The following is a 24817-nucleotide window of genomic DNA, read 5'->3' as shown; positions in this document are numbered from 1 at the left end:
ACTGCTCGATGGTAATGAAACATCGTCGGGAGTTTTCGGTGTGCACGGCCACAATATATCGATCACCTCGTTTAGACTGTAATTACTGCCCTAGTTGCACCCACTGCTGATGTCCGCCAACGATAAGGCAGCGAAACGTCATTCCGCGGTAAAATCTAACTTCAACCGAAGGCGGAGAAGCGTGCCGATTCCGTTACCCCTTATTTTCACCCGACCGCGAATCGATTACGGCGAACTGCCGTAATTTAACACCCGACGGACCGACACGCTCATACGTGCCGGCGAATTCGTCTCGTAAACGGGAGAAGAGATTTCTCGATACGTGCTGACTTGTGAAAGTCGTGACGAAAATCTCCGCGAGGGAAGAGACGGTGGGATTTGGCGGCGCGCCGCGCGACCTGTCGACTCAATAAACCATACATGCATTCGCCATCTCCGCTCTTCGGAGAGAGAGACTTACGGTGACTAACCCTGCTCTCGCGATCGACGCGCTTCGACCCAACGGCGAGCGAGCGCAGGAGAGACGAGACGAGACGAGACGAGGCGAGGCGTCGCGACGGCCGCTCGCCCGCATGCCCGCCGGCGTCGGAGTAGCGGTCGCGCGCAGCTGCAATCGCGCCGCTCTCACCCTGCGAGGACTCGTTCAGTGAACGAGACGGCGCGGCTACGAACGGTCCTGGAATCGCGTCTCCTCGCAAAAGAGCGTGAATTTCGGGGGCTGCGAACGCGCCTCGCCGTCGAGCGCTCGCGTACGCTCGTGCGGGTGGCAAGCGGATCCCTCGCGTCTACGTTCGCATCCGCACGCAACAAGAATACGGACGCACGCACAGGGACAACGTACGACGAACGCGGCGTAAGAGGCGCTTCTCTGGGGCATCGAAGGCGAGAGGGTGCGCCGGGGGGACGGGCGGGAGGGAGGGGAGAGCAGGCGACGGGGAAGGATGTCGATGCGCCGTCGGTGGTCGGTTTCGGGGGTTGACTCGCGCCGCGGGGGCGATGAGCGCACTTCCCTCCGCCCTGAGACTGACCTGCTGCTGCTGGCTCCTGCTGATCTGCCTCATCGTCTTCCTGATACCCGCGCCCTGCAACAGCAACACGTCGCGGCAGGTTATACGCCGAAACTGGCCAGGAAGTGATGATGATGCAGCGGTGCACGGGTCCAGCTATCTCGACGACGACGTCGAAGTCTACGACGACGACGATGATGGCGACCTCGAGGATTGGTTCGAGAGAAATATTACTGCGGGTGAGTCTTACGGCCATCGATACGATGGCCGGGAGAGTAAATATATATTTATCGGAAATAACTGAGCGGTGGTTAGCGCTTGAAAAAAAAAAAAAAACTCTACAACGGCGAAGCTTTGAATAGTTCGATGAACTGAGAGCAAAAGAGATCATCTCGAATATACCTTCGATGAAATCGTTCATCAGACTTTATTTTCGGATCGCTGAAAGACCAGATACGTGGGGATTGTAATTTCTAACGCGAAGAAGTCTCTGTCACCGGTCAATCAATGATTCTCGAGACGTTCTACTAAAGAAACGCCGAGAAGCCAAGGACCTACATACGGTAGCTGTCTCCTACATAAGGTGGCTCGATAGTAGCAATGTGATGATAATTCGTTACCTAGGTGATATCAGTGAAGATAGAATCGTGTAAAATTACCGAGGAAAAATCGTCGACGAATAAATTATCATCTTTCCTTTTTAATTTGAGAAAAAGCGTCGACACGCAACTATACCAGTGAAAAAATTAAATGTTATCGCTATTGTCACCCGACGATCTTCTAACATTCGTAAAACAAAATATTTTATCTTTATATTAACATAAAACACTTATTAAAAATATAAATAAAACTTTCATTTACAATATCTTACTAAAAATATTGAGAAACATATAAATTTGTGTCGTATCTGTTAAAGATTTCAGTAATAAATGTTAGTTGTTGTTGTAGTTAAAAAAATTGCAGTTGCAATATTACAATATAAAATAAAGAATTTATAAGGATTTCTAATTTCTCTGTCTATCCAAAATAAATCCTTATTTGATTCTATTGATATTGATTTTATACACTTATATAATTTATTCCAAAATAGAAAATATATAGAATAACAAATGATTCTTTAATTTTTGTTAAATATATATTTTTTTAAATAAATTTTCGTAACTTATGTATAAAATTGTAATTGACACCAAGATTGTTTCAAACCGAATCTCTATAGTATATTTATCATATTCTTTTTCTTTCTTTTCTTTCTAATTAAAAAGAGTAGCACACATTAATAAAGAAAATATATAAAGAACTAATAAATTTTTCATATTTTAAATATTTAAAATCTTTTAAAAAATTTTATAAACCGGTTTTGCTAAATTATCAAATAAATATTAATAGAAAAGCTCATACAACGAAAGAAGGCGTTGATATTAAAAATCAGGACAAATTCCTTTGAATGAGAAAAACACGCATTTTATTAAGAGATGAACTAAGCCTGCTAAATTATTGTTACACTTTTTATTCTATAAAACCACGACAAAATTGTCAAAAATTTGAGAAAATAAAATATAACAAGAAAGACTAAACAACAACTGGATAAAGATACACTTGAAAACAAATACAAATAAAACAAATGTTAAAATACAAAAAATAATTTAATTTGCAATGAAAACACGCTTATTTCGGATACGACAATGTTCTATTATCACGTAATGGAACAACGATCGAAGACGATGTATCCCAAGATTCTCCTTGTTCGCGCCTGCTCCACATCGCACAAACACTTTCTCGAGAATGTTCATCCGCCAAAGCACATAGTTTTCTCATTTTTTCCAAATATATTCTCTAACGCAATTAAATTTCTTCATTAAATATTATAACTTTATAATTTAATAAGCAGTAAATTAGAAGTTATTTTAAATTAAGAGTGACATCTGATTTTTTCAATTATTTTGGACAAAATACGGCTTTTTTAAATATTTTTCTAAATTATTAAAACTAACAAAAATATATTTTCCAAAAAGTAAATGTGATAATTATTCAAGTCAATTATTATGAATCATAAAAGATGTAGAATCATAAAAGATTCTACTTCTAAAAATAAATTATTATTTAAGTAAATAATTTATTAAAGTAATATAAATCTAATTTAAAATTCAAATTCTTGACATTATTCTCGTGGTTATCGCTATTATCAATTTGTGTTTTCTTTTTTCTTAATAAATTTAATAAATTTAATTTTTATTTCTCTTGTGTGCTCTTATTAAATTTATCTTTTCTCATTTTATATTCATATTAAAACACATATTATTTTTTGTTTCAAAAGAAATAAAAAATGTCTTTAGTGATTTTAGCGTCCGCGTCGGTTTAACCAAGAAGGAAATGCATTTTTCTTGATTTTCGCGCCAAGCACGACAGTATTGATTTTAATGGATGCTGCAAGCTCTGTTCTCCAAGCGTGTGTGAGTTGATTGTAGCCTGCTCTGCCTTTTACCTATATTCGTTCTTTTTTTTTAAATTTAGAATGAGAATAAAATTTAACATAAAAATTGCATTATTGACATCTCTTTTGCTTTTTCACTTATGCTGTATCTCATCAATGAGAAAGAAGCAATCGGATGGAACAAGTTAGCATGAAGAGCAAAACATTCTTAGTCACTTAGTTAACCATAATATAAAAATAGAAGAGAAAAATAAAAGATGCAAATTAATTAGCGTTTTGAAGTTGCTTAATTTCCAAATTACTATAATAAAAATGATATTATAACTATTATACGATGTCAGTGACTTAGCAGACGATGTAAGTACGTTTGCGCGATATCAGAGAAAGATATTCTTCGCATTCGACATACTTGCCAAAATTTTGCATAATTTAATACTTGACGAAAATAAGTCAAGATAATTTTAATAACTCGAACATAATTTCTTCACTATAAATACTTAATCAAATTACACACGCAAATCTATCAACTACTGTTAAAAACTTGCGTTGAACTCTCCGCTAAATCACGCTAATCTAAATTTTCGCTCGATGGGAGTGCGATAAAGTGCACGCGAACTAGAAGTAACGCGTACGTGCAACGAACTCTAATCAGTATGAAATTAAATATGGCCTGGTATAGAAATCTAGTTGGCGCGCTACGTATTTCCTACCCGTAGAACTCAAAACTGAGGGGACTACACGCTTATCGCGAATTGACGTAAACTATGTCGCGCGGACACTATTATCCACAAGACAATGAGTTCTGTAATATTGAAATCTCCGCATTTGCATACGCGTCCGCATGGCGTCGTTAAATGACGCGAAACGTTTATCATCTTGACTTGCGTTGTCATTAAATATACGATTTATGCGTTGAGCCGAATAATGTAGTCTGAGAAGCAGCGCGCAGTTGATAATAAAAAAGATTAATTTAAGATATGTATCGTTAAAAAATATAAGAATTATTAAACATAAGAGATTATTTCTGACATTATTAAAACGTAAAACAAATAGTGGACAAAGAAACTCAGGAATTCACGAAGAAATCTTGAGCAGCTTGTTACATCTAGCGATATCTCTGTAATAAATTACTTCTTACATCTCAGCATTAATGAGAAAATTCATTTACTTAATTAAACGTGCGGAGAACAAATCCTCGTTTTGGGAAATGTTTAATTAGAAAATTTATAACTACTCATATGTTGTAGCTGTAGCTGTCGTACATTGTAGTTTGAAAGCTTGCCAAGAGAGCTAGCAATTATCGTTTGGCCTACTAATGCGAAACGAACAGAGGATATAATACAATACAGTTACAATAGTCTGGCGGTGAACTCAAAGTAAATAAGTTGGCGTATTGCCAGCACCTGAATTCCGCGATTAAATTAATAAATTGCAAAATTTAATATTGTGTATGTTCCGATATCATATTTTGATGGCGTTATTAGAATGAAATTATTGAAATGCAGAATATAGTGCAGCAAATACAACAATTTAATGCCATTACAAACAATCGAAAACGTATAACCTTTATTAATCCTTCTGACTTTTCTACTGATAAATGTCAATATAGAAATACATGTTAAATGCTTCCAGCCGTACAAAAACGAATTAAATTATTTATATATAATAAATATATAGAAGAACAAACGATTTATTTTTATAAGAATTATAAAAATAAAAATTGTTATTCTTATAGAAAATATGCTCAACTTGAAGTCTATACAAACTAGAAGATCTATTTAAAACTTATGCTTTTTTCCGTACTAATTTTATCTTTTTACTTTTATCTGCTTAAAAATAAAATATAAAAACTATATTGAGTTAGAAATCGTAATCAAAAAGTTTAAGCTCTAGTGTCGTCACGTATACGTAACAAGTTGACCACAAAACCTAACCCAACGCCAATTAATGGTAATTGCTGAATGATGCAAATGGATTAATTAAACGTGATGCGTCATATCTCGATAATATTGACTATAATTGTAGTTAAATTATTGATGTGACATCAAAGACCATACTTTATCGTATTACGAGTAGTCAAGCTGTATGATAATATGTAAGTAGAATATGTAAGCTGTACGATACTACATATAAGTAGTCAAATCACACGATAATGTGCAAGTAGTCGAGCTGTACGATAGTATGTAAGTATATATAGTTAAACTATACAATAATTCTATATAATAATTTCAAGATATGAATTGTTATAGTACAAAACGTATATTTTATATAAAAGTCATTCATTAATAATCATTTATAAATTTAATAAATTTATTCAAGTATGAAATTTGTTAGACTAATCGTAAAACAAATTATTCTTGATTCTTGTATCTAATGAAGAAAATTCTATAAGATAATACTCTAAAAAGTTGTAAACATATTAAAATGCTCCTGAAACTTTGAATTTTACTGACAAAAACTTAAAAAATGTAAAGTTTTATCTTAGTAATTTTTATTCTCTTTTATAGTAGGTTAAAAACTGCGGTTATTTATTTCATCCACTGTGTATTAAAATTTCATTTACATTTGAAATAGAAGTTTTAATATTCGCGTAATTCTTTTTGCAGAAAAAGGGCGGTACTTGGGCTCACCTTGCGACCTCGTGTGCAATTCCGAGCTACAGCACGTATTCTGTGATTCAATCACTGGCCTCTGCGAGTGCGACAAGTTCTATCCCGTTCGTCTCGGGCCTACCAAGGGATGTGCCAAACGTATGTAAACGCTAAGGACTAGAAACCCTCACACCTAACAAGTAGGTCGTTCCGATATCATAACTTCCATGGTAACGGTCAGTGAAAATAAATGTTCGCGCGCTTCTGAATGGCCTGAATGAAAATCCGCGTGGTGTGAAAAGACTTTGTTCGTTGTTCGCGTTAAATGCAAAAGTGTGAAATCCTCAACGTGTCTCTGAAACTACATTACGTATTATACTAGCAATATCAAAATATATTTAAAAAATGCTTGATACTATAACTAAAAACACAAAATAAAAATTTAGAAACGATAAACCAACAATTAACGTTACATATTTAAACAATAAAACTTCCGGTAGTTGGAAAAAAGCAAAATTCTGTCAGCAGTTCGAAGAAAGATTAAATCTATCATATATTTCAACAGATAGAATTTCGATTAACTCACTGTTGAATAAATGATACGCTTTTCAATAAGTAAGACCGTTCTAAGCAATCAATTCCTACTTTTAGCCAAAAGACTCGGAGAGCAGTGCTTGTACCATGCGACGTGCACTTTCGCGGATCAGCATTCGACGTGCACGCAGGTCCAGCACAACGCAGTATGTGATTGCGAGAAGGGATACCACAAGGTTGCGCTGTCTAGGCCTAATAAGAAGGTTTTCTGCGCGGAAGGTACGCCGTTTATTTTCAATACATACTTCGAGCTGTATCTTTTTTTTTTTAAATGTTTACAATTCAATTAAAAATCTCTTAGCCCTTAAAATTATTCGCCGTCGCTTATTTTGTCGTACGAAATTAAGGAGCGTTTTCTTTGACATATCTGATTGATTACTGCAAACATTAAAATAAATTTCGACTTTATACATATCGAGCGAACCTTGAGAAAATTTATTCCGATATCGATCGTGACGAGTTATCGAGCCGCTTTCTCCTTAATTCGCCGTAATCTCCCACCCGACAGATCAGGTGCTGATAACTACGGACCTCCCGACCCTACTCTGCATAGCATCAGGAATAGCTATCTTCACGGCGATGATATGCTTCGTGCTCAAACTATTCAACCGCGCTGAACTAACTCTTCTGAGGTCGCGGCATTACGCTAACGCCAATCATACGCCACCCATGCTGTTTTCTAGTGATCCGGGTAAGTGATGACCAATTAATCCCGCGAATTTTGCAGGAAGAGAGATCTCATACATTAAAGAAATTATTCTAATCCGAAAAACGTTACTCTGAGAAGATGTTAATTGTACCAGTAACAACCTTGTTTCCGTGAATTTTCTTTAATAAATCTTGCCACTAAAGTGGGAAACATGCACATAAAAATAATATTATGTCCACTTTTGGTAAAAAAAAACCGAAATTTACAGTTAATGTATATTATAATTAATACATGACAGTACTCGACCTATTTTTATTAATTTAAAAAGCTTTTATAAACATGCCTTCATAATCGGGTTTTGCGTTATAATTTTCTCAACCTTTCTCTTCACATTAAAAATACTCATTTTGGTTAAAAAAGATCAGCATCAAATTCAGTTTATGAAACTATAAATCATCATTGCAAGAATAATATCGTCTTACATGTTAAAATTTAATAATCTATAATACATATGTTACTTTTAGCAACAAATGCATTTTCATAAATTTTCCTAAAATTGCATCATTCACTATACGTTTGCATTATGGAAGTATAAAGCTTCAATCTCCTGTTCTACAACAATAAACTCTCTCTTTTCGTGGAGAAAACCTACTTTCGTTTCCAGGAAATCAATAATAGGTATCTATATATCGATAAGATGCATATATTCCGAAAATATCTATTCTCGTTTTACTTCGTTACTCACGACGTCATACATCGAACTATACTCCGAAACCAAATGCAGCAAGGTCATAAAAAATAATTTTTGAAAATGTAAAACGCCGCACCGAGAGATTATAAAACTATATATCTTTCTCATTTAATAAATAATCTCAAATACGAAGGAAATAACCTTCTCGTAATTAAGAACGAAATTATCTGACATGATAATTTTAGAGTATTCTACGTCGAAAAGAAACGTCAACGTTTGCACATTTCCCAACATTTATTTTTGTTTTAAAATATGATATTTGTAATATAATTTTAATGTTTTTTTTTTTTTTTCACAACATTTTATATCGGGAAATGTTAAAGTTAAATCGTGTCAATACGTTATCGTGTTCAACGCAGAACACGGAATCAAATATATCTCGTTCGGCCGAACGGCATCGAATTGTGGTATATTTTGTCCAAAAGGTCAACCGATGCATTCATCACAGGCACAAGTGTTAAAGTCGTGACTGTCATGTGAGAGAAGTGACTACGATTTATGATTTAGCATAGCGTGCATATGCGCGGAAATAACCCCCCCGAAAATCATTTTGCAGGGATACCGATGACGCTGCACGGACGACCGTCCTCGCGATCGAGCGAGCGGAGCGGCAGCGCCGGGCCCCTCAGCTGCGCGTTCACCAGGAGGCCGAGTAGCGGCGGCAGCCGCGGACCCCTGGTACCAGCGTCCAGAGCAGGTGCGGCACGGGCCGCAGCCATCTTGCTTATATCGTGTCACCTGCAGGCGACCAAAGGCGGCAACAAGCACCGACGTACCCTTAGTGACGTAGCCGAGGGATCATCCGACGGCCTCGGTAGAACGATCAAGGATCTCTCTTTCTGCCTCTCTGTCGCTCTCCGGGTGTCTCACGTCCTTCCGAAGTTTCCCCTCGCCCTCTCCTTCTCGCCCTCTCCTTCTCGCCCTCCTTCACATTCGACCTATCTTCCTTGTTTGCTTATCGATCCAATCATATCGAATACGGTGTTCGATTTGCAATTATGCGGCTCGAGTACGTGTGAAACAAAGGGTACGAGAATAGACCCGGCCTCATTGGGAGATGTGTGTTGTTCAGCATCATTATCGCTGTGCTCACTCACATACAAGTTGTTGTTCTGGCAGCGACAGATTCGCGCGTCGTGGCTATGTGTGACTATCTGTTTCTCTTTCTCTCTCTATCTCTCTCTCTTTCTCTCTCTCTCTCTCTTTCTCTCTCTCTCTCTCTCTCTCTCTCTCTTCATACTTCTCCATGTGTCTTTTACATTTCCTCTGTGTTACGTCAACGCAATTTGCTTCATGTGCTGGCAACGGTGGTAATCGCGAAAGGAAAGATTGATTATAATTCGAATGATGGTCGCGATGCGATGGTAGCAACGATGCTTCATGCCGGATCGTGTCATTGTCGCTGTTGCTGTTTACACGGTCGTGGCTGTTGTCGATAGCTGTTTTTTTACATGTCCGCATTCAGGCCGTTTCACTCAAAATTCCGACCTTCGGCAATTTCGTCTGTGTGCCCATAACACGTTTTGCTCACTTTGTCTCTGGACAAATTTAATAGTCGTTCGAAAATGTGTGCCGTACTATTAATTGTGAAAGGACAACCTTGCAGCTTTGGATACAATTGTTCGTAATTGTTATCAATTGCATTTTAGCCGTTCTTACATTTCTAGAAGAAATGAAGAGCCAGTCGTTGTCACGATACATCATCGTAACACAATTGTTGTTTTCTGCTCACGTCATTTCCTACAGTTATCAGTCATATACATACATGTACGATTACTGCGATTCATAAGGTTCTTTCCTCCACAAATGAAAGAAAAAACGCGTGCTTTCTTGGCTACGTTTCAGATAAAACGATTAATAAACGAGTAGTGCTATACATCTCGAAAAGAAAGCCCCGTATAGAGAGTAGATCTGCATTTGTCAAAAAAGATATGAGATTGCAAAGATAAAACGCAGCACAAGTGTGTTACGAGATAGCAAGATGGCAGCGGCCGATTTCGTTGCTCGTTCACAAACGAATGTTTTCTGGTAAGACGTAGAGACACGAAATCTTTACGCACTAGCTAGCTCGCTGCACACATACACTTACACACACGCATAAAAGATATTTACGACCGCGTGAAGATATACGGGGCCAGTTTCTCGCTGAGTTTTATGGACCTGAGAAAGCTTTTACACGTACATGAATAATGATAAACGAGCAAATATTTAATCGCTTAACATACAGCCTGAATTTTCTTGCCAGAAACTGCACCCCTTTACATACACACCAAAATAATGTATACGATAATTTTTAGAGTAGTTTGCTTTGCTAGCTTATACCCTACGTCGAAAGTCTTGCTCCTCAGATGTCTGTATGTCTATATCGTCATAGAATGCACCAGAAAATATGCACTCCTGTCAGATAAACTTCGCGAATATTCCGAGCGTACTTACAGCCGTTTCACTATTCCTATCCGTTAAATTTAAAAATATATATATGCTATAATAATATTTTAATTGGTTTTTCTAAATTGCTGAAATATAATTTTTATAATGTGCAAAGTTTTCTCTCTTGTAAAATTATAAACGATATCTTTGCAGTTTTTAATAATGTGCTATTTTCGCCTCTTCAGCTCAGCTTATCATGCATGAATCATTCTTTTACAAATAGCATTACACATAGAATTACATCACAGAATACACAATACATGTCAAAAATATTTTACAATAGAATCCTGAAGTATTTTTTAATAAAGTGCATGTTTTGCGATATTTTTACTTCCAAGAAACAGACAAATATTTAATTACACATGTACAAATATGACATAATAGTTTTAATATTATCTCCATTGCCACTGTTTACCATAAAAATTCGCCGTTGTTTTTACTGCCATTATCGTATATTCATTCACATCCTTGTTTATTCAATTTATAGCACGACATTACTGCGTAAGCTTCCACTCTCAACGCTTCATCGAATATTTATCGCGCCGATAAAGGTATCGCAAGAATACATATTACAGTTTCGCAGTTAGAATTTACAACTTTAGAAAGCTCAGCTTAGAAATTATTATATAGATTATTTCTTCATTTCAACATTATATGTACTTTTCTTAGCATAGAAAATAAGGACTTTTAATAGATCTATCATATCTCTACGACGTGATTCTTTTTTCCATAGGTTCCCGCCGTCCTAGCTTAGCATCGGTTCACAGTTCGACGTCCTCGTCCCGTAGTTATAGCGCGCGTCGACTCGAAAGGGAGAGGAACGAGAAGGAGCAGCGCCAAGCGCTTCAGGAGCTTCGGCTGGCGAAGCAGCGAGAGCAATTGCAGCAACAGCAGCAACAGGTGATACCGACGCCCAGCCCTAGGACTCCCCATTCCACGGACGAGTTGCTGCCTTCGGTCGAAGAGGGAAAAGAAGTCTTTTACAACGAGGTAAAGTCAATTTATCTTGGGATATTTTCCAAGATCTATCATCATCCGTCATCATCAATAATCATCAATAATGATTTAACGCTGGACTCTTAGAAGATAAATGCAACTTTACTTTAGCAAAACTTACATTTAATATTTAATTGCCAAATTTAGTTACAACACTTCATCAAATGTTGCGTCATTAAATGACAAAGAAAAATTTCATTCTAACGTTATTGTATTAGCCATAAAATTTGATACATATAGAATTTGATGGAATGCTTAAAAATAGGATGAAATACTTTGATAATTGATATAAAGAAAATTAGAAAATTAATTTTTTCGCAATTATTAAGATAAAGCTCCTAGTTTGCACTAGTATTTAATTCGCACTAAGAAATTTTCGTATTATTAAGTTAGATCTGGCATTATATATGTTTCAACATTAATTGTATAAGATGTTTATTACGATGACACGATTATAAGGCTATTTTAATCCTGAAATAAAATTAGTATACCGCTCATAAAGATAGATGCACATTTTGCTTCTAACATTCGTACTTTATCGTAATTTTTCTATAAAATCTGCTAAGCGCTTGGAATAAAGTACACGGACAGCAATTTAAACATTGATTGTAAGAAACCTAATGTGAGATTGAAATGCAAATAAAATTCAAAATAGAGTTTTTTACTTCAGAATTCAGATTAATTGACTTTTTCCTTCCAATGAATTAATAAATCGCTGTGTGCTTTCTTAAAATGTTTAGTTTAGTTTAAGCTTAAACCTATATCTTTAATTTAGCATTATTCAAATATGAATTTTTGTAATAATTATTAAGTTATGAACATTCTAAAATCTAATGCAAAGTAGGAACTTTATGTATAAAATTTTGAACAAAAGCTAATTGCATTTGCAGCAGGTACCGACGACGTCAGACGGATCAGAGACTATCCCGATTACGACGACTACGACGACGACGACGATGATGACGACGACGTTAACAACGGCGATAACGACTACCAACGCGTCCGCAACCCGAATAGGCGATACTATGCCTATTGCAAAGCCAACGACATCCATCTTCGGCACGAACGTTGCGCCTCGGACTTCCGATGACATTTTTCAAGTGTAGTCTTCGTCAAGTACGACGAAGCAAATGGACTCAAAATTTATTAACGACCTTTTTATTATATTTGCAAGAACCAACACGACGGAGATGCATACATAAAACGTGCGGAAGCACATCTACGAGATACGAAGCTCTAATAAAATAGGTGTATGCACAAATATCGGAAATAAGTTAATCCATATTCTGTCTACATTAAAAAGTTAGCTTTTTTACGACGGGAAATCAAACCGTGCGAAAAAAAGACTTTTATCCTAAACAACAATTGTACGAAACATCGCGATTTATACCTCTATCTTTATTTCTGATCTTCCTCTATCTTTTTATTTCTAATCTTAAGAGAAAAAGTGTGCATCTTTAGAATTATATATTTGTTACTTTAATTTAAAGTGCCATAATTTGCGACGTATAAGCACTCTGAATAACATAGTCGATAAAAGATTGGTGTATATATTTAACGTGCAACTCAATAATTGTGGAATTATTAATTCCCTTTTTTTTTTCAAGGCGACACAATATCGGTGATCGATAGTTCACAGCTGACTTTGTAATGTGGACGAAGTATTAACGCAAAGGCACTTTCTGGATGAATGTACTTGGGCACAAGTGTACTTAAACGAGTTAGAATGTGGCGATGTAATAAAACATATTTTTACTTGATACTTGCACAGACAGATAAGTGTTTACGAATGCAGCTGGACATTCCAAAAAGAGCAAGGGTTAACGAGACAATTAAGCAAAGCAATCAATGCAATGAATGATGATTCCTTTTGAATATCTTAAGACAAAGATATTGGAAATGTTAATAATTATGTTTGACAATGAATGTGAGAAAAGTGCGCTTAGGTACTTAATACGCTACACAAGGAAATCGAAATCGATAGCAGAATATTCCGAATTACACAGAAAATGAGAATAAAAGCTAGCGTATCAATGCTTTGAAATCATTGGAACTGAACTTACGTTTAACTGTAGAGTGATTTCGAAAAATATAAAACGAATTTTTTCAAACAATATAGAAATTGTAGATTCATTGAATAATTAAAAGTTTCTTTGAAATTAAAGAATTTTTAATTATGCAAATTTGCGATTCCACTCGACATTCAGTAAAGACTGTTTATAGATATCAAATATATGAAAAATAAATTACATCAACTGACAACAAGAATTTAATCAGTTGTTTCGATTAAAATTATAATTTACATATAAAAAAAGTGTCACTGTATTGCATATCGGAAACCATCTGATAAAAGCATTGACTCGCTTAGAAACATCATTATAAAAGATATATCGCAAAATTCCTTATAATTCTCACGAGATATAAATATAATCATGTTTGAGATCCCGAGTATGTACAATAACGATTATGCAAGTTTATCAAGATGAATTATATTATTATTTAAAAAGTTTGATTGAACTAGAAATCGTTTTGATGTTTATATATTTGTTCAGTCATTGCGTGTGATCATACGATTGTTTGAGTAGAGTTACATGAAATTCGCACACATAAGCTCGTAAAATTGTTCAGAGTGGCTACATATCAATAGATCGCAAAGCATTCCGTTTCGGCCGAACAAGAATCACGTCACATTAAACTTTTAATTGAAAAATTATCGTTTGACGGAGAAGCTATTGGAAAAGGACAATCTCGAGCGGTTCGAGGCTAAATATACTTCTATCCCTGTATAAGCGATAAAAGTCGAAAGATAATTTCCTGTTGGGAGACTATCTTAACAAATGATAATGCGCATGTAAGAGCCAGTTATACATTGTTGTTATTGTAATACTGTCACTTCGCTTTCTAAAATGGGCTGACGTGCAATATCGAGCGAAGGTTCTTCTCTCACTTTTCGTTAACTTGTTTTTCATTACGATTAAAAGAAGAGTAACTTACGTATTCGTCAACTGTGCACACACAATACGATGCATACGAATTTTTGTTTATATCTTCAATAACGGCAAAATATATATGTGGTAGATATGTTACGATATATTATAGTATATATTTATTGAGATTAAATAATTGTATCTTTTTTTAGTACCGATAATACATGCTCTTTATCGATTGTTACGCAAACTAACATTATTTGAGAAATTTCTATCTCCGTATTGTTATTTAAATGCTAATTGAATTTGAATGCTAGTTTACATTTTTATATAATGTTATATATTGTATTTTTAGATTAAAATGATAAGGAGAATTTCCGTGTACAAATTCTACATTGAAAATTTTTCATCATGCGCAAAAATTGAAAGATGATGACTTGAGAAAACTGCAAAATCTTTTCTGTTTGCCTCTAATGAGTATTCTATAATTGCAAGCATTAATCATTAGAGTTGACATAATCAGTCATAATACGTTTCGAAAGCATCCCGTGATCACGAAGCACGAACGCCTTCAAAATGTAATAATATTTTGAAATATAATATTTGGTCGCTATATATAAATTGGCGTAAAGTGTAAAAGCGTAGTAATACAAATCATTAAAACAAGTTATTATACGACGCGATCACATACTCGCGCTCAACAAAAGTTTATGGAAACAGAGAGAGACATACCTAAATCTATTATAACAAAACGTATATCGACATTCTCGTGTTCGGATAATTTACGCTGCCTTTTTCGAGTAAATAATTAAAAAAAGGACAAAAAGCGTTAAAGTCCAGAATGTTATACTTATAAAAGCTGCATATGTGTAGGGCGACGACGCGCGGCAAGTGCGCGAGAATCGACACCACAGAAGGCAAATATTGCGCTCAAAATCATTCTAGTAGATTGTGATCGCGTAAGAATTAAGAGTATGCATTGCCTACATTGTATAAAAATATTACAGAGACGATTCCATGCCAATAGATAGAGGCTACTAAGATAGCCAGAGAGTGAAGTAAAGAAATTATTAAATTAATACGACATGGAATTACGCGTCTTATTGTCAGTGCCTATTGTATATTAATAATTTTTATTTCTATACCCATTTGTATCGTCTGTATGTATACAAAAAGACTTTCTTTTTAGAAAATTGCTTCGTGTTAAAGATAGAAAATCGATAGACACTGAAAAATTTCATCGAGTGCAAGAAGTTTTATCAAGTTAATACGACATGGAATTATGTGGTCTTTTGTACGAAATAAAAACAATGAACGTAGATTTGCAGATCTGAAACAATCTGCGATTATTATCTGATATGTTTTTATATTATGAAGTTTGTGTCACAAAAAGTAACTGACGCAAACGTTAATTAAATTTTAATAACTTTAAAACAAGAATTTATAAAGTAAATGATACATCGCTTTCGATAACAGTAAAATGTTAGTTAATTAAAATCGAAAATTCCAATTTGAAAATATTAAAAACAAAAATTTTACACACTTAAAACAGATTATATGTATGTATATTTACATCAGTTACACGTTCTGATGTAGAGCGTAGCATTTCAGAATATAAAAATATATTACATAATAATCATGTAGAATTTAAGTTGAAACATGTTTACATAAAAATACGTACTTTCTGAAATGTTTATAATTTATTAAATGTTTTCATGATGCGCGAAACATCGAATAATTCCATATCGTATTGCACGATTAAAATCTTGGATCAAGTCGAAGTCGCTGATTCTCGTGCGCTTATCACAGCGTTTGTCACAGCTCTAATTATATAATATCATACACAAAGAAAAAAAAAGCCCGCATTCCCCCGAAACACTCAATACTCAAATATTGCCGCCTGATTTATAAAAGTCGATGTACAACGTTATCGTTTTATTCCAATTTTAAATGTTTACTGTATCATAAGATTGTAATATAGTCGTTGGGCCAAATAAAGCTCGTTTTTCGATATAAGCGTATACATATATGTAGATGTGATTATTTTTTCTTATGTTGCATAGTTGAGCTTTTAGTTGGTTGAATGATGTAGTATAAACACTTATCGCGCTTGCACGTAATCGACAGTTAATAAATTGAGAGATATTATTTAACGACGATAAGGGAAAGACGTCTTCTTGAAAAAAAGAAAATTGCAACTAAATACAAGTTTTCTATCATAAGCAAAATATTAACGACAAAAGTTAATTTTGATCCTTAAAAGTCACCATATCGGCAGCTGAGACTCGATGACAACTTAAAACCCAAAAAATTTTTATAAATTCTAGCTTCTAGAATTATTTTTATGATACATATTTTCAAAAATACTTCATAGAAGTCTCCAGAAAGTTGTATTAGTAATAAAATATTTTGTGATTATTTCGCTGTATTAATATTTTTATGTTTTTACTTTATTAGATATATTTTTGTCATTTTAGCTGCTACATTATTTTATTATGCACTGTTAAATATACTGTTATATTGTTATTTTTCATAATAAATATTATAAACTATTGTTTTTAAACAGAAAGCATATATATCTCTCAAAATTAACACAAAATTTCCATTACTCAAAACTTTGTGCATTATTAATTATATTCGTAGTGTGTTCCTCAATTTAATTTACTAAAACCGCATTACGTTTATGAGAGGCTTAATTGCTGACGTAATCTGAACTTCGTTGATGTCACAGCGATAATATACTAATAATTTTATGAATATGAGAGCATACCCTGTTTGTCAGAGTGTTTTGCGTTACTTCTCGAAGAACTTCGAACTACTTTACTTGGCCACATTGTTTTCAAAGTGTATTCTACATTACAAACAGCTTCGATTTAATCATTCAGACTCATATTTGCTTATAAACATCATATCAATTAATAAAAAAATTGTAAGCAAAGATGGAAGAAATTCACATTCAAGTGGAGGACAATTTGCCCTCAATAGAGCACATTTTATGTCCAATAACATACGTTTCCTGGCTTCTGGGTGTCGGTATTGCACGCCCGCGAAAATGTCACAAAGCTGTTACGATAATCCTACGTGTCGTACATTTTGCAGTATGTTCCGTTATCGTGACGTACGGTGCCATAGATTTTTTCACCTTTGGTAGTGTCTTCAAGAGTGACATATTTAAAATTATGTACTACATGAACAAGGTAGTGTGTTACGTGTCAGCATACTACTATGTCTTTCACGGTATCAAACAGTACGACAAGTGGCCGGAGCTAATGGACAAAATGAGAAATCTCGATCAGAAAATCAGGCGAGAAACGCCCATGACTGATCAGCCCGTAAAAATCGTCGAGATGCTGGCTATTTTCGCGGTACTCGCTTGCGGCCCTTTATCTCTGATCGTACACGCCCTATATTACTACTTCACACGCCCCGAAGATATCTTTGCATCCGACTTGCTACTTTACTATACAATAGCTCAATCCTTGATCAACAGCTTTGTCTTCAACGTCATCGTCTATGTGCTATATCATCGATTTCGAACAATAAATAAATTAATTGAAGAGTTAGATGAACGATTCGGTGCACCATGGATCGCACTCAAAATTAGACGTATCAGAGAATTGCACACTGGTAAGTAAAACTATTTAACAAAATAGTTTTAATTTTCGGCTCTGTATAAATGTTGAATTGATAATTAGTTATAAATAATTTTTGCTGCTGTAGTAATTACTTATCTACTTGTAAAAAACAGAAGTTATATATGGTATAATTAATAATATAAAATTATATAAAATTGTAATTAAATATTATCGTTTTATAAATTGCAGAAGAATTGTACTGTATGTATGTATAATATACAGGATGTCACAGACTAACCATATCACTATTAATAGTTGATTCTTGAGGTCATTTGTAGACGAAAATCTTTACCAAAATGTCGAGGCTATAATAGTTTTTGAATGGAAAATATTTAAAGTTAATTAGATTGTCAACTTTAAACACTACGCATTTAAAAATTACAGTAGCCTCAACATTTTTGTATAGATTTTTGTCTCTAAATAACCTCAGGAATCATCTGCTATTGAGAGGTGAAATGATTGGTCTCTGAGATACTCTATTTATTATACATATAATACAATTCTTGATATACGCGATTTATAAAAAAAATCACAATATTTAATTACAATTTTTATTATGTAGGAATTTGCGATCTGGTTATCATGGTAAATGATATTTACGGCTTTCAACTTCTCCTTTGCTCGGCAAATTGCTTCACTATGGTTGTGGCTACGCTATTTAGAATCTACATGGGCGTTGTAGAAAAAAACTACGGGTTTATGCTGATAAATAATATTCTTTGGATTTTATACACTGCGCAATTCGGCCTAATGTGTTATACTTGCACGCTCGCGCGCCAAAAATCCGACTATACCGGAATAATTATATACGCAATAGTATTAAATTGTAAACCTACGAATCTTGATAAATTAAGTACGAAGAATCAATTGAGTATAGAAGTACCACCATTGGAAGCCCCAGATGGCGAACAAAATTCTAATCGGAGTAGCAGTTTCAATCTAAACTACGTCGTCATGGAAAATCTTTTGCGTAAAAACTTGGACAGAGATTGCGTCAGAAACGAGATCAATGATTTTTCAATTCAACTTCAACAGCATCGGGTAGCATTTACTGCCTGTAATTTTTTCGAAATAAACAACGCTTTGTTCAAAAATGTAAGTATAACAATTCTTATTGATTATATTGTGATTTATATGGAATAACTCAGTTCCTTCTTTTACATCGCAATATTAATAATTTATCAAAGCAACAGTAAATTGCAACAAGTTTTCTTTTTTCAGTTTGTCGGTGTCATTACTACTTATTTAATAATACTTGTGCAATTTTATCGACCCGAAAATATAAACGCGTAGTTCAGGAGAAGACACTAAATAAGATTATTGCACTTTGCGTGAAAAAAAAATGTTAAAAGCTAAACAATATTGTAAATAAATATTTATTATAATAAATTTATCACTGTACAATAAATATGGAGTTACCCGTGACATTCATGACGAAATAAAAAACATATTTTTACAAGAACTATTAGGACCTTGAATAAGTTCTCGCTGTTTTTTTTTGTTAAAAAAAACATTAATTTAAAATATAAGGCTTACAATAACTTTACTCAAAGTATTGTCCATCATTAGAGACCACTTTCTCCCATCTTTCTGGCAGTAATTGAATCCCCCGTCGAAAAAACGATTCATCTTTTGACGCAATCCATGAATCGACCCATTTTTCGGTTTCTTCGAAAGAATGGAAGCGCTGCTCGCTCAAACCATGCGCCATCGACCGAAACAAGTGGTAATCCGAGGGGGCTATGTCCGGTGAATACAGCGGGTGAGGTAGAACTTCCCATTGAAGCGTTTCCAGGTAAGTTTTGACTGGTTTTGCCACATGTGGCCGAGCATTGTCATGTAACAAAATGACTTTGTCGTGTCTCTGCCCGTATAGTGGCCGCTTTTCTTTTAGAGCTCGACTCAAACGCATCATCTGAAGTCGATAGCAAGCTCCCGTGATAGTTTCATTAGGTTTAAGCAGCTCATAATAAATTACGCCCTGCTGATCCCACCAAATGCAGAGCAGAAGTTTCGAACCATGGATATTCGGCTTTGCCGACGATGTTGATGCATGGCCGGGCTTACCCCACAATTTTCTACGCTTAGGATTATCGTAGTGTATCCACTTTTCATCTCCAGTGATGATACGGTGCAGAAAACCTTTTCTTTTATGCCGTTGAAGCAGCAATTCACACATGAGAAAACGTCGTTCAACGTCTCTCGGCTTCAACTCATACGGCACCCAATGTCCTTGCTTTTGGATCATTCCTAACGCTTTTAAACGTTTTGAAACTGTTGACGCATCTACTTGCAATGTTTTCCCGAGCTCTACTAGCGTCTGACATGGATCTAGATCAAGCAATGCCTCCAATTCTTCGTCTTCAAACTTTGTCGGTGCTCCAGAACGTTCTTTATCTTCAAGGTCAAAGTCATTATTTTTAAAGCGCCTAAACCAGTCTCTGCATGTCGTATTCGACAGAGCATTGTCACCATATGTTTCAACAAGAATTCTGTGTGCTTCAGCTGCAGATTTCTTTTGAATAAAGCAGTGCAATAAAATTCCCCGCAAAAACACTTTATTTGGCACAAAAGTAGACATTTTCGCAATAGGTAATTAAACACGTGGTTGACACTGTGGTAAACTGTATCTACTAGAATTTGAGGTTACATATAGTACTACTTAGCTGATGCGTTTCCGTACGAAATTCCATGCACAGAGTGCCGCTACGCCATCTTTTAAGAAACAGCGAGAACTTATTCAAGGACCTAATAAAATAAATATTTAAGTTAAACAACCATACGAACTGTACAATAAAATGAAATGAAATTTGATGTTCCTTAAATAAGAGTGGAAAAAACAAGAGTTAAATGATTTAATCGACTTCTTCGATAGTTGGTCCGGCGCCTCCGGCGCCACCGGCACCAGGATTAGGTCCTGCTCCACCAGCTGCTGCACCAGGGAAGCCACCAGGTACTCCACCACCACTTTGATAGAGTTTTGTCACGATAGGATTGCAAATGGCCTCTAGTTCTTTCTGCTTGTCATTGAATTCGTCTTTCTCCGCTAATTGATTGGCGTCCAACCATGAGATGACCTCGTTGCACTTGGAGGTAATTTTCTCTTTGTCAGACGCGTCGATTTTATCCTTAATCTTATCATCCTCCATCGTGCTCTTCATGTTGAAGCAGTACGATTCGAGAGCGTTCTTGGCGGAAATCCTCTCTCGCTGTTGTTCATCCTCCGATCGGTATTGCTCGGCTTCGTCCACCATCCTCTCTATGTCCTCCTTCGACAAACGACCCTTGTCGTTGGTAATCGTAATCTTATTTTCTTTGCCCGTGGATTTTTCAATCGCAGAGACATTCAATATACCTGGAAGATGAAATACAAGTTACGGAAAATGTTGATCGAACAATAATAAGTGGAACAATGGCATCTTTGAGTGAAAAAGAAATTATTTGCAGCTTTGAATTTACCATTGGCGTCGATGTCGAAGGTAACTTCAATTTGCGGTACGCCCCTAGGCGCAGGTGGTATTCCCGTCAGCTCAAATTTACCAAGGATGTTGTTGTCCTTGGTCATCGCTCTCTCTCCCTCGTAGACTTGAATAAGTACTCCCGGCTGATTGTCGGAATACGTGGTAAACGTCTGCGTCTGCTTCGTGGGTATCGTGGTGTTCCTCTTGATCAAAGTGGTCATGACACCGCCAGCCGTCTCAATGCCCAGCGACAGCGGAGTCACGTCCAGCAGAAGCAGATCTTGAACCTCTTCAGACTTGTCGCCGTGCAGAATAGCTGCCTGAACCGCTGCGCCGTAGGCAACAGCCTCGTCCGGATTGATGGATTTATTCAGTTCCTTGCCGTTGAAGAAATCTTGAAGCAGCTTCTGAATCTTTGGTATCCTGGTGGAGCCACCGACTAGAACTATGCTGTGTACTTGTGCCTTGTCCATCTTCGCGTCCCTCAGCGCTTTCTCCACAGGTTCGAGAGTGCTTCTGAACATATCGGCGCAGAGTTCCTCAAATCTGGCCCTAGTGATGGACGTGTAGAAGTCGATACCCTCGAACAGCGAGTCAATCTCGATGCTCGCCTGCGTCGACGAGCTCAATGTTCTTTTCGCCCTCTCGCAGGCCGTCCTCAGGCGTCTCAGGGCTCTCTTGTTGGTGCTCAAGTCCTTTTTGTACTTCCTCTTGAATTCTTGCACAAAGTGATTCACCATTCGATTGTCAAAGTCCTCTCCGCCGAGATGCGTGTCGCCGGCCGTAGATTTCACCTCAAAGATGCCGTCTTCAATTGTCAGGATCGACACATCAAAGGTACCTCCACCCAAGTCGAAGATCAGGACGTTCTTCTCGCCTGAAGTTTTCTTATCGAGACCGTACGCTATCGCAGCTGCCGTCGGCTCGTTTATTATCCTGAGAACATTCAAACCGGCGATAGCGCCGGCGTCCTTCGTCGCTTGCCTCTGAGAATCATTGAAATAAGCTGGTACAGTGATGACGGCGTTCGTAACAGTCTTGCCCAGATATGCTTCCGCCGTTTCCTTCATCTTCGTCAAAACCATAGAGGACACCTCTTCGGGGAAGAAAGTCTTCGTCTCGCCTTTGTAAGACACGCTGATTTTCGGTTTGCCTCCCTCATTGATCACCGTAAACGGCCAATGCTTCATGTCGCTTTGTACCGTCGCATCTTCGAACCGGCGACCGATCAAACGCTTTGCGTCTTTAAAGAAGTAAAAATTGATCGTAAGTTGTCTGTTTCTTCAAAAAATTATCTTTTAGACTACACTGTGTAGTTAAGTGGAAAGAAGGATCCTGTGGATTGTATCGGATGGTGAAGGAATGCTGAATGAGTTGTAGAATGCTGAATTGTCGCAGAGTCAAAAATAAAAATACTTGCCAGCACTTTGATTTGCTCCAATACTTGCTATTTTAATGTAACTCAATTATAAAATTATTTTATTAAAAAAAAAAAAATAATCTATACTTACCATAAATTTTATTAATTGCAAAAAAAAACAATTGTCTTTATGAAATGTAATATCACATTTGTATAATTGTTTGTAAATTGCATAAAAAAACTAAATGAATGTATGTCCCACATTTAACGGAAAATATATCGCGTGAATTATTTTGATTTTGATCCAACATAGATCGCCAACAGAGCCATTAGATGCTGGCATAAATTAGTATTACATAAAACTGCGACGTAAAACACTCAGCTACAATGTAAAAAATGGGTAGGCGGAGGAGAAGGAAATTATATGCACTATGAATGAGTGCTGCACGCATACAAAAGCATATGTATTATGTAAGGTCAGTGGTGCAGTAAAACCAGTCGAGACGTGTATAAGTTTCAAGTTCAACTTCAAACAATTTCAAAATCAAGCAATTCTGATGAAAACTTTAAAGTATAATCTATTTTTAATATTTTACTAGTTGTAAAAATGTATCGTTCAATAATTTTATATTTTGCTTTAAATAGAACATTAAACTATTTTAACAAATATGAAAATATATAAATGATGAAATATAGAAATTTTTTTGCTTAATTAATTGAAAAACATAACTATTTTTACAAATATAAAAATAGTTATGTTTTTCAATTAATTAAGCCAAAATTTTTCTATATTTCATCATTTATATAAAAATTTTTAAATGTCATATTTCAAGTAAAAACGATTTCAATTCATTCAATTTCAATTCATTCAATTTCAATTTGTACAATAGTCAAATCAAAATCATTCTTCAATCATAATAATCATCAAAATAAATCAGCAAAATAACATTCATGTTGATAAAATAGGCGCAAAAGATCGATGCTCTTTCTCAGAAGATATTCTTATGCGATAATAAGTCGCATGCGAGTGTGAAAAGTCCACTTACCGAAGATGGTATTGCTAGGATTCATGGCAACCTGGTTTTTCGCCGCATCGCCGATCAATCTCTCGGTATCGGTGAAAGCCACATAGCTCGGTGTAGTCCGATTGCCCTGATCATTAGCAATGATCTCAACCTTCCCGTGTTGAAAAACACCCACGCAAGAGTACGTGGTGCCCAAGTCAATTCCAACCGCTGGTGCTTTAGACATTGTTATTTGCGTGTCTTATCGCAGTCTCAATCTAATCAGATACACTGCAACTAACAATAATACAACATAAGCTATATGCACATCACGATAAAAAAACAATTTGAAGTTACTCGATCGTTGTGAACGTTGCGCTTGAACGTGACGCAGTATATCGTCAAACTTCTCGAATATTTCTAATATAACGATTGTAACAAAGCGTCTATGTTTTTTTGTGTTTTATTTTAATCGATATACTGCGTCACTAATTGCAAAAAACAAAATTGAGTTATTTAATCACATATAAAAAAATTTATAAAAAATTAACAAATGTATGTTTTTAACATCTCAAATTTCGAAAACTTTAGACAGTTCCAACCGACGCAATTAACCAAAAAACAATCAACTCACGTCGCGACACGCTTAATTCCCAAGATAGAGCTATAATAAAAGATTCACATGTGAATACAAGACAATTAACACTTACCTCGTATATCTGTATCTCTATTACGATGTAGTTCGTCGATTTACTATGCGAATCGCTACCGAACAAATTCACTTATTCACCACACTCGCACTCTTTCGCGTTTGTTGTGAAACTGATGACGCGAGTGTCGCGCCGCGCTTTTAATATACCGAATCGCCCGCTCGAGAAGCTTCCATAGATTACCAATCGCGGCGCGGTTTCGCGAATCTACGAGTCGTTTCTAGTCAGTTGGCGAACCTTCTAGTACACGAGAGAGAAGGACAAAAACACG

At 35.9% G+C, this 24817-nt stretch overlaps 2 protein-coding genes and 1 pseudogene across 6 annotated transcripts; 2 read left to right on the top strand and 1 right to left on the bottom strand.

Annotated features, from left to right (window-relative positions):
* Positions 1–185: 185 nt before the first annotated feature.
* LOC105675598 (uncharacterized) lies at positions 186–16397 on the top strand. Of its 4 annotated transcripts, none has more exons than XM_012372867.2 (7): positions 191–1246; positions 6045–6188; positions 6681–6842; positions 7132–7314; positions 8580–8720; positions 11187–11443; positions 12340–16397. In XM_012372867.2, the coding sequence occupies exons 1-7, from the start codon at positions 997–999 to the stop codon at positions 12553–12555; spliced, it is 1353 nt and encodes a 450-aa protein (XP_012228290.1). In that variant the 5' UTR covers positions 191–996; the 3' UTR covers positions 12556–16397. The 4 variants fall into 4 exon arrangements, with proteins under 4 accessions (XP_067212060.1, XP_012228290.1, XP_012228288.1 ...); XM_012372865.2 differs by having other exon boundaries at positions 8580–8837; positions 12343–16397; XM_012372864.2 differs by having other exon boundaries at positions 192–1246; positions 8580–8837.
* A 144-nt stretch (positions 16398–16541) lies between these two features.
* Positions 16542–19322, top strand: LOC105675463 (putative gustatory receptor 28b; annotated as a pseudogene).
* Positions 19323–19371: 49 nt separating this feature from the next.
* LOC105675460 (Heat shock protein 70 cognate 1) lies at positions 19372–24705 on the bottom strand. 2 transcript variants are annotated; one of them, XM_012372643.2, is made up of 4 exons: positions 24547–24705; positions 23879–24133; positions 21471–22715; positions 19372–21366 (listed from the first exon to the last, which is right to left on the bottom strand). In XM_012372643.2, exons 2-4 carry the CDS (start codon positions 24081–24083, stop codon positions 20867–20869), a joined length of 1950 nt encoding a protein of 649 aa, XP_012228066.1. In that variant the 5' UTR covers positions 24084–24133; positions 24547–24705; the 3' UTR covers positions 19372–20866. The 2 variants fall into 2 exon arrangements, with proteins under 2 accessions (XP_012228066.1, XP_067212057.1); XM_067355956.1 differs by having other exon boundaries at positions 23879–24127; positions 24547–24669.
* Positions 24706–24817: the final 112 nt, after the last annotated feature.

This window comes from Linepithema humile, chromosome 5 (genome assembly GCF_040581485.1).
Source record: "Linepithema humile isolate Giens D197 chromosome 5, Lhum_UNIL_v1.0, whole genome shotgun sequence".
Taxonomy (NCBI): domain Eukaryota; kingdom Metazoa; phylum Arthropoda; class Insecta; order Hymenoptera; family Formicidae; genus Linepithema; species Linepithema humile.
Note: the sequence above shows the minus strand (reverse complement) of the source record. Positions and strands in the feature narration are given on the sequence as shown.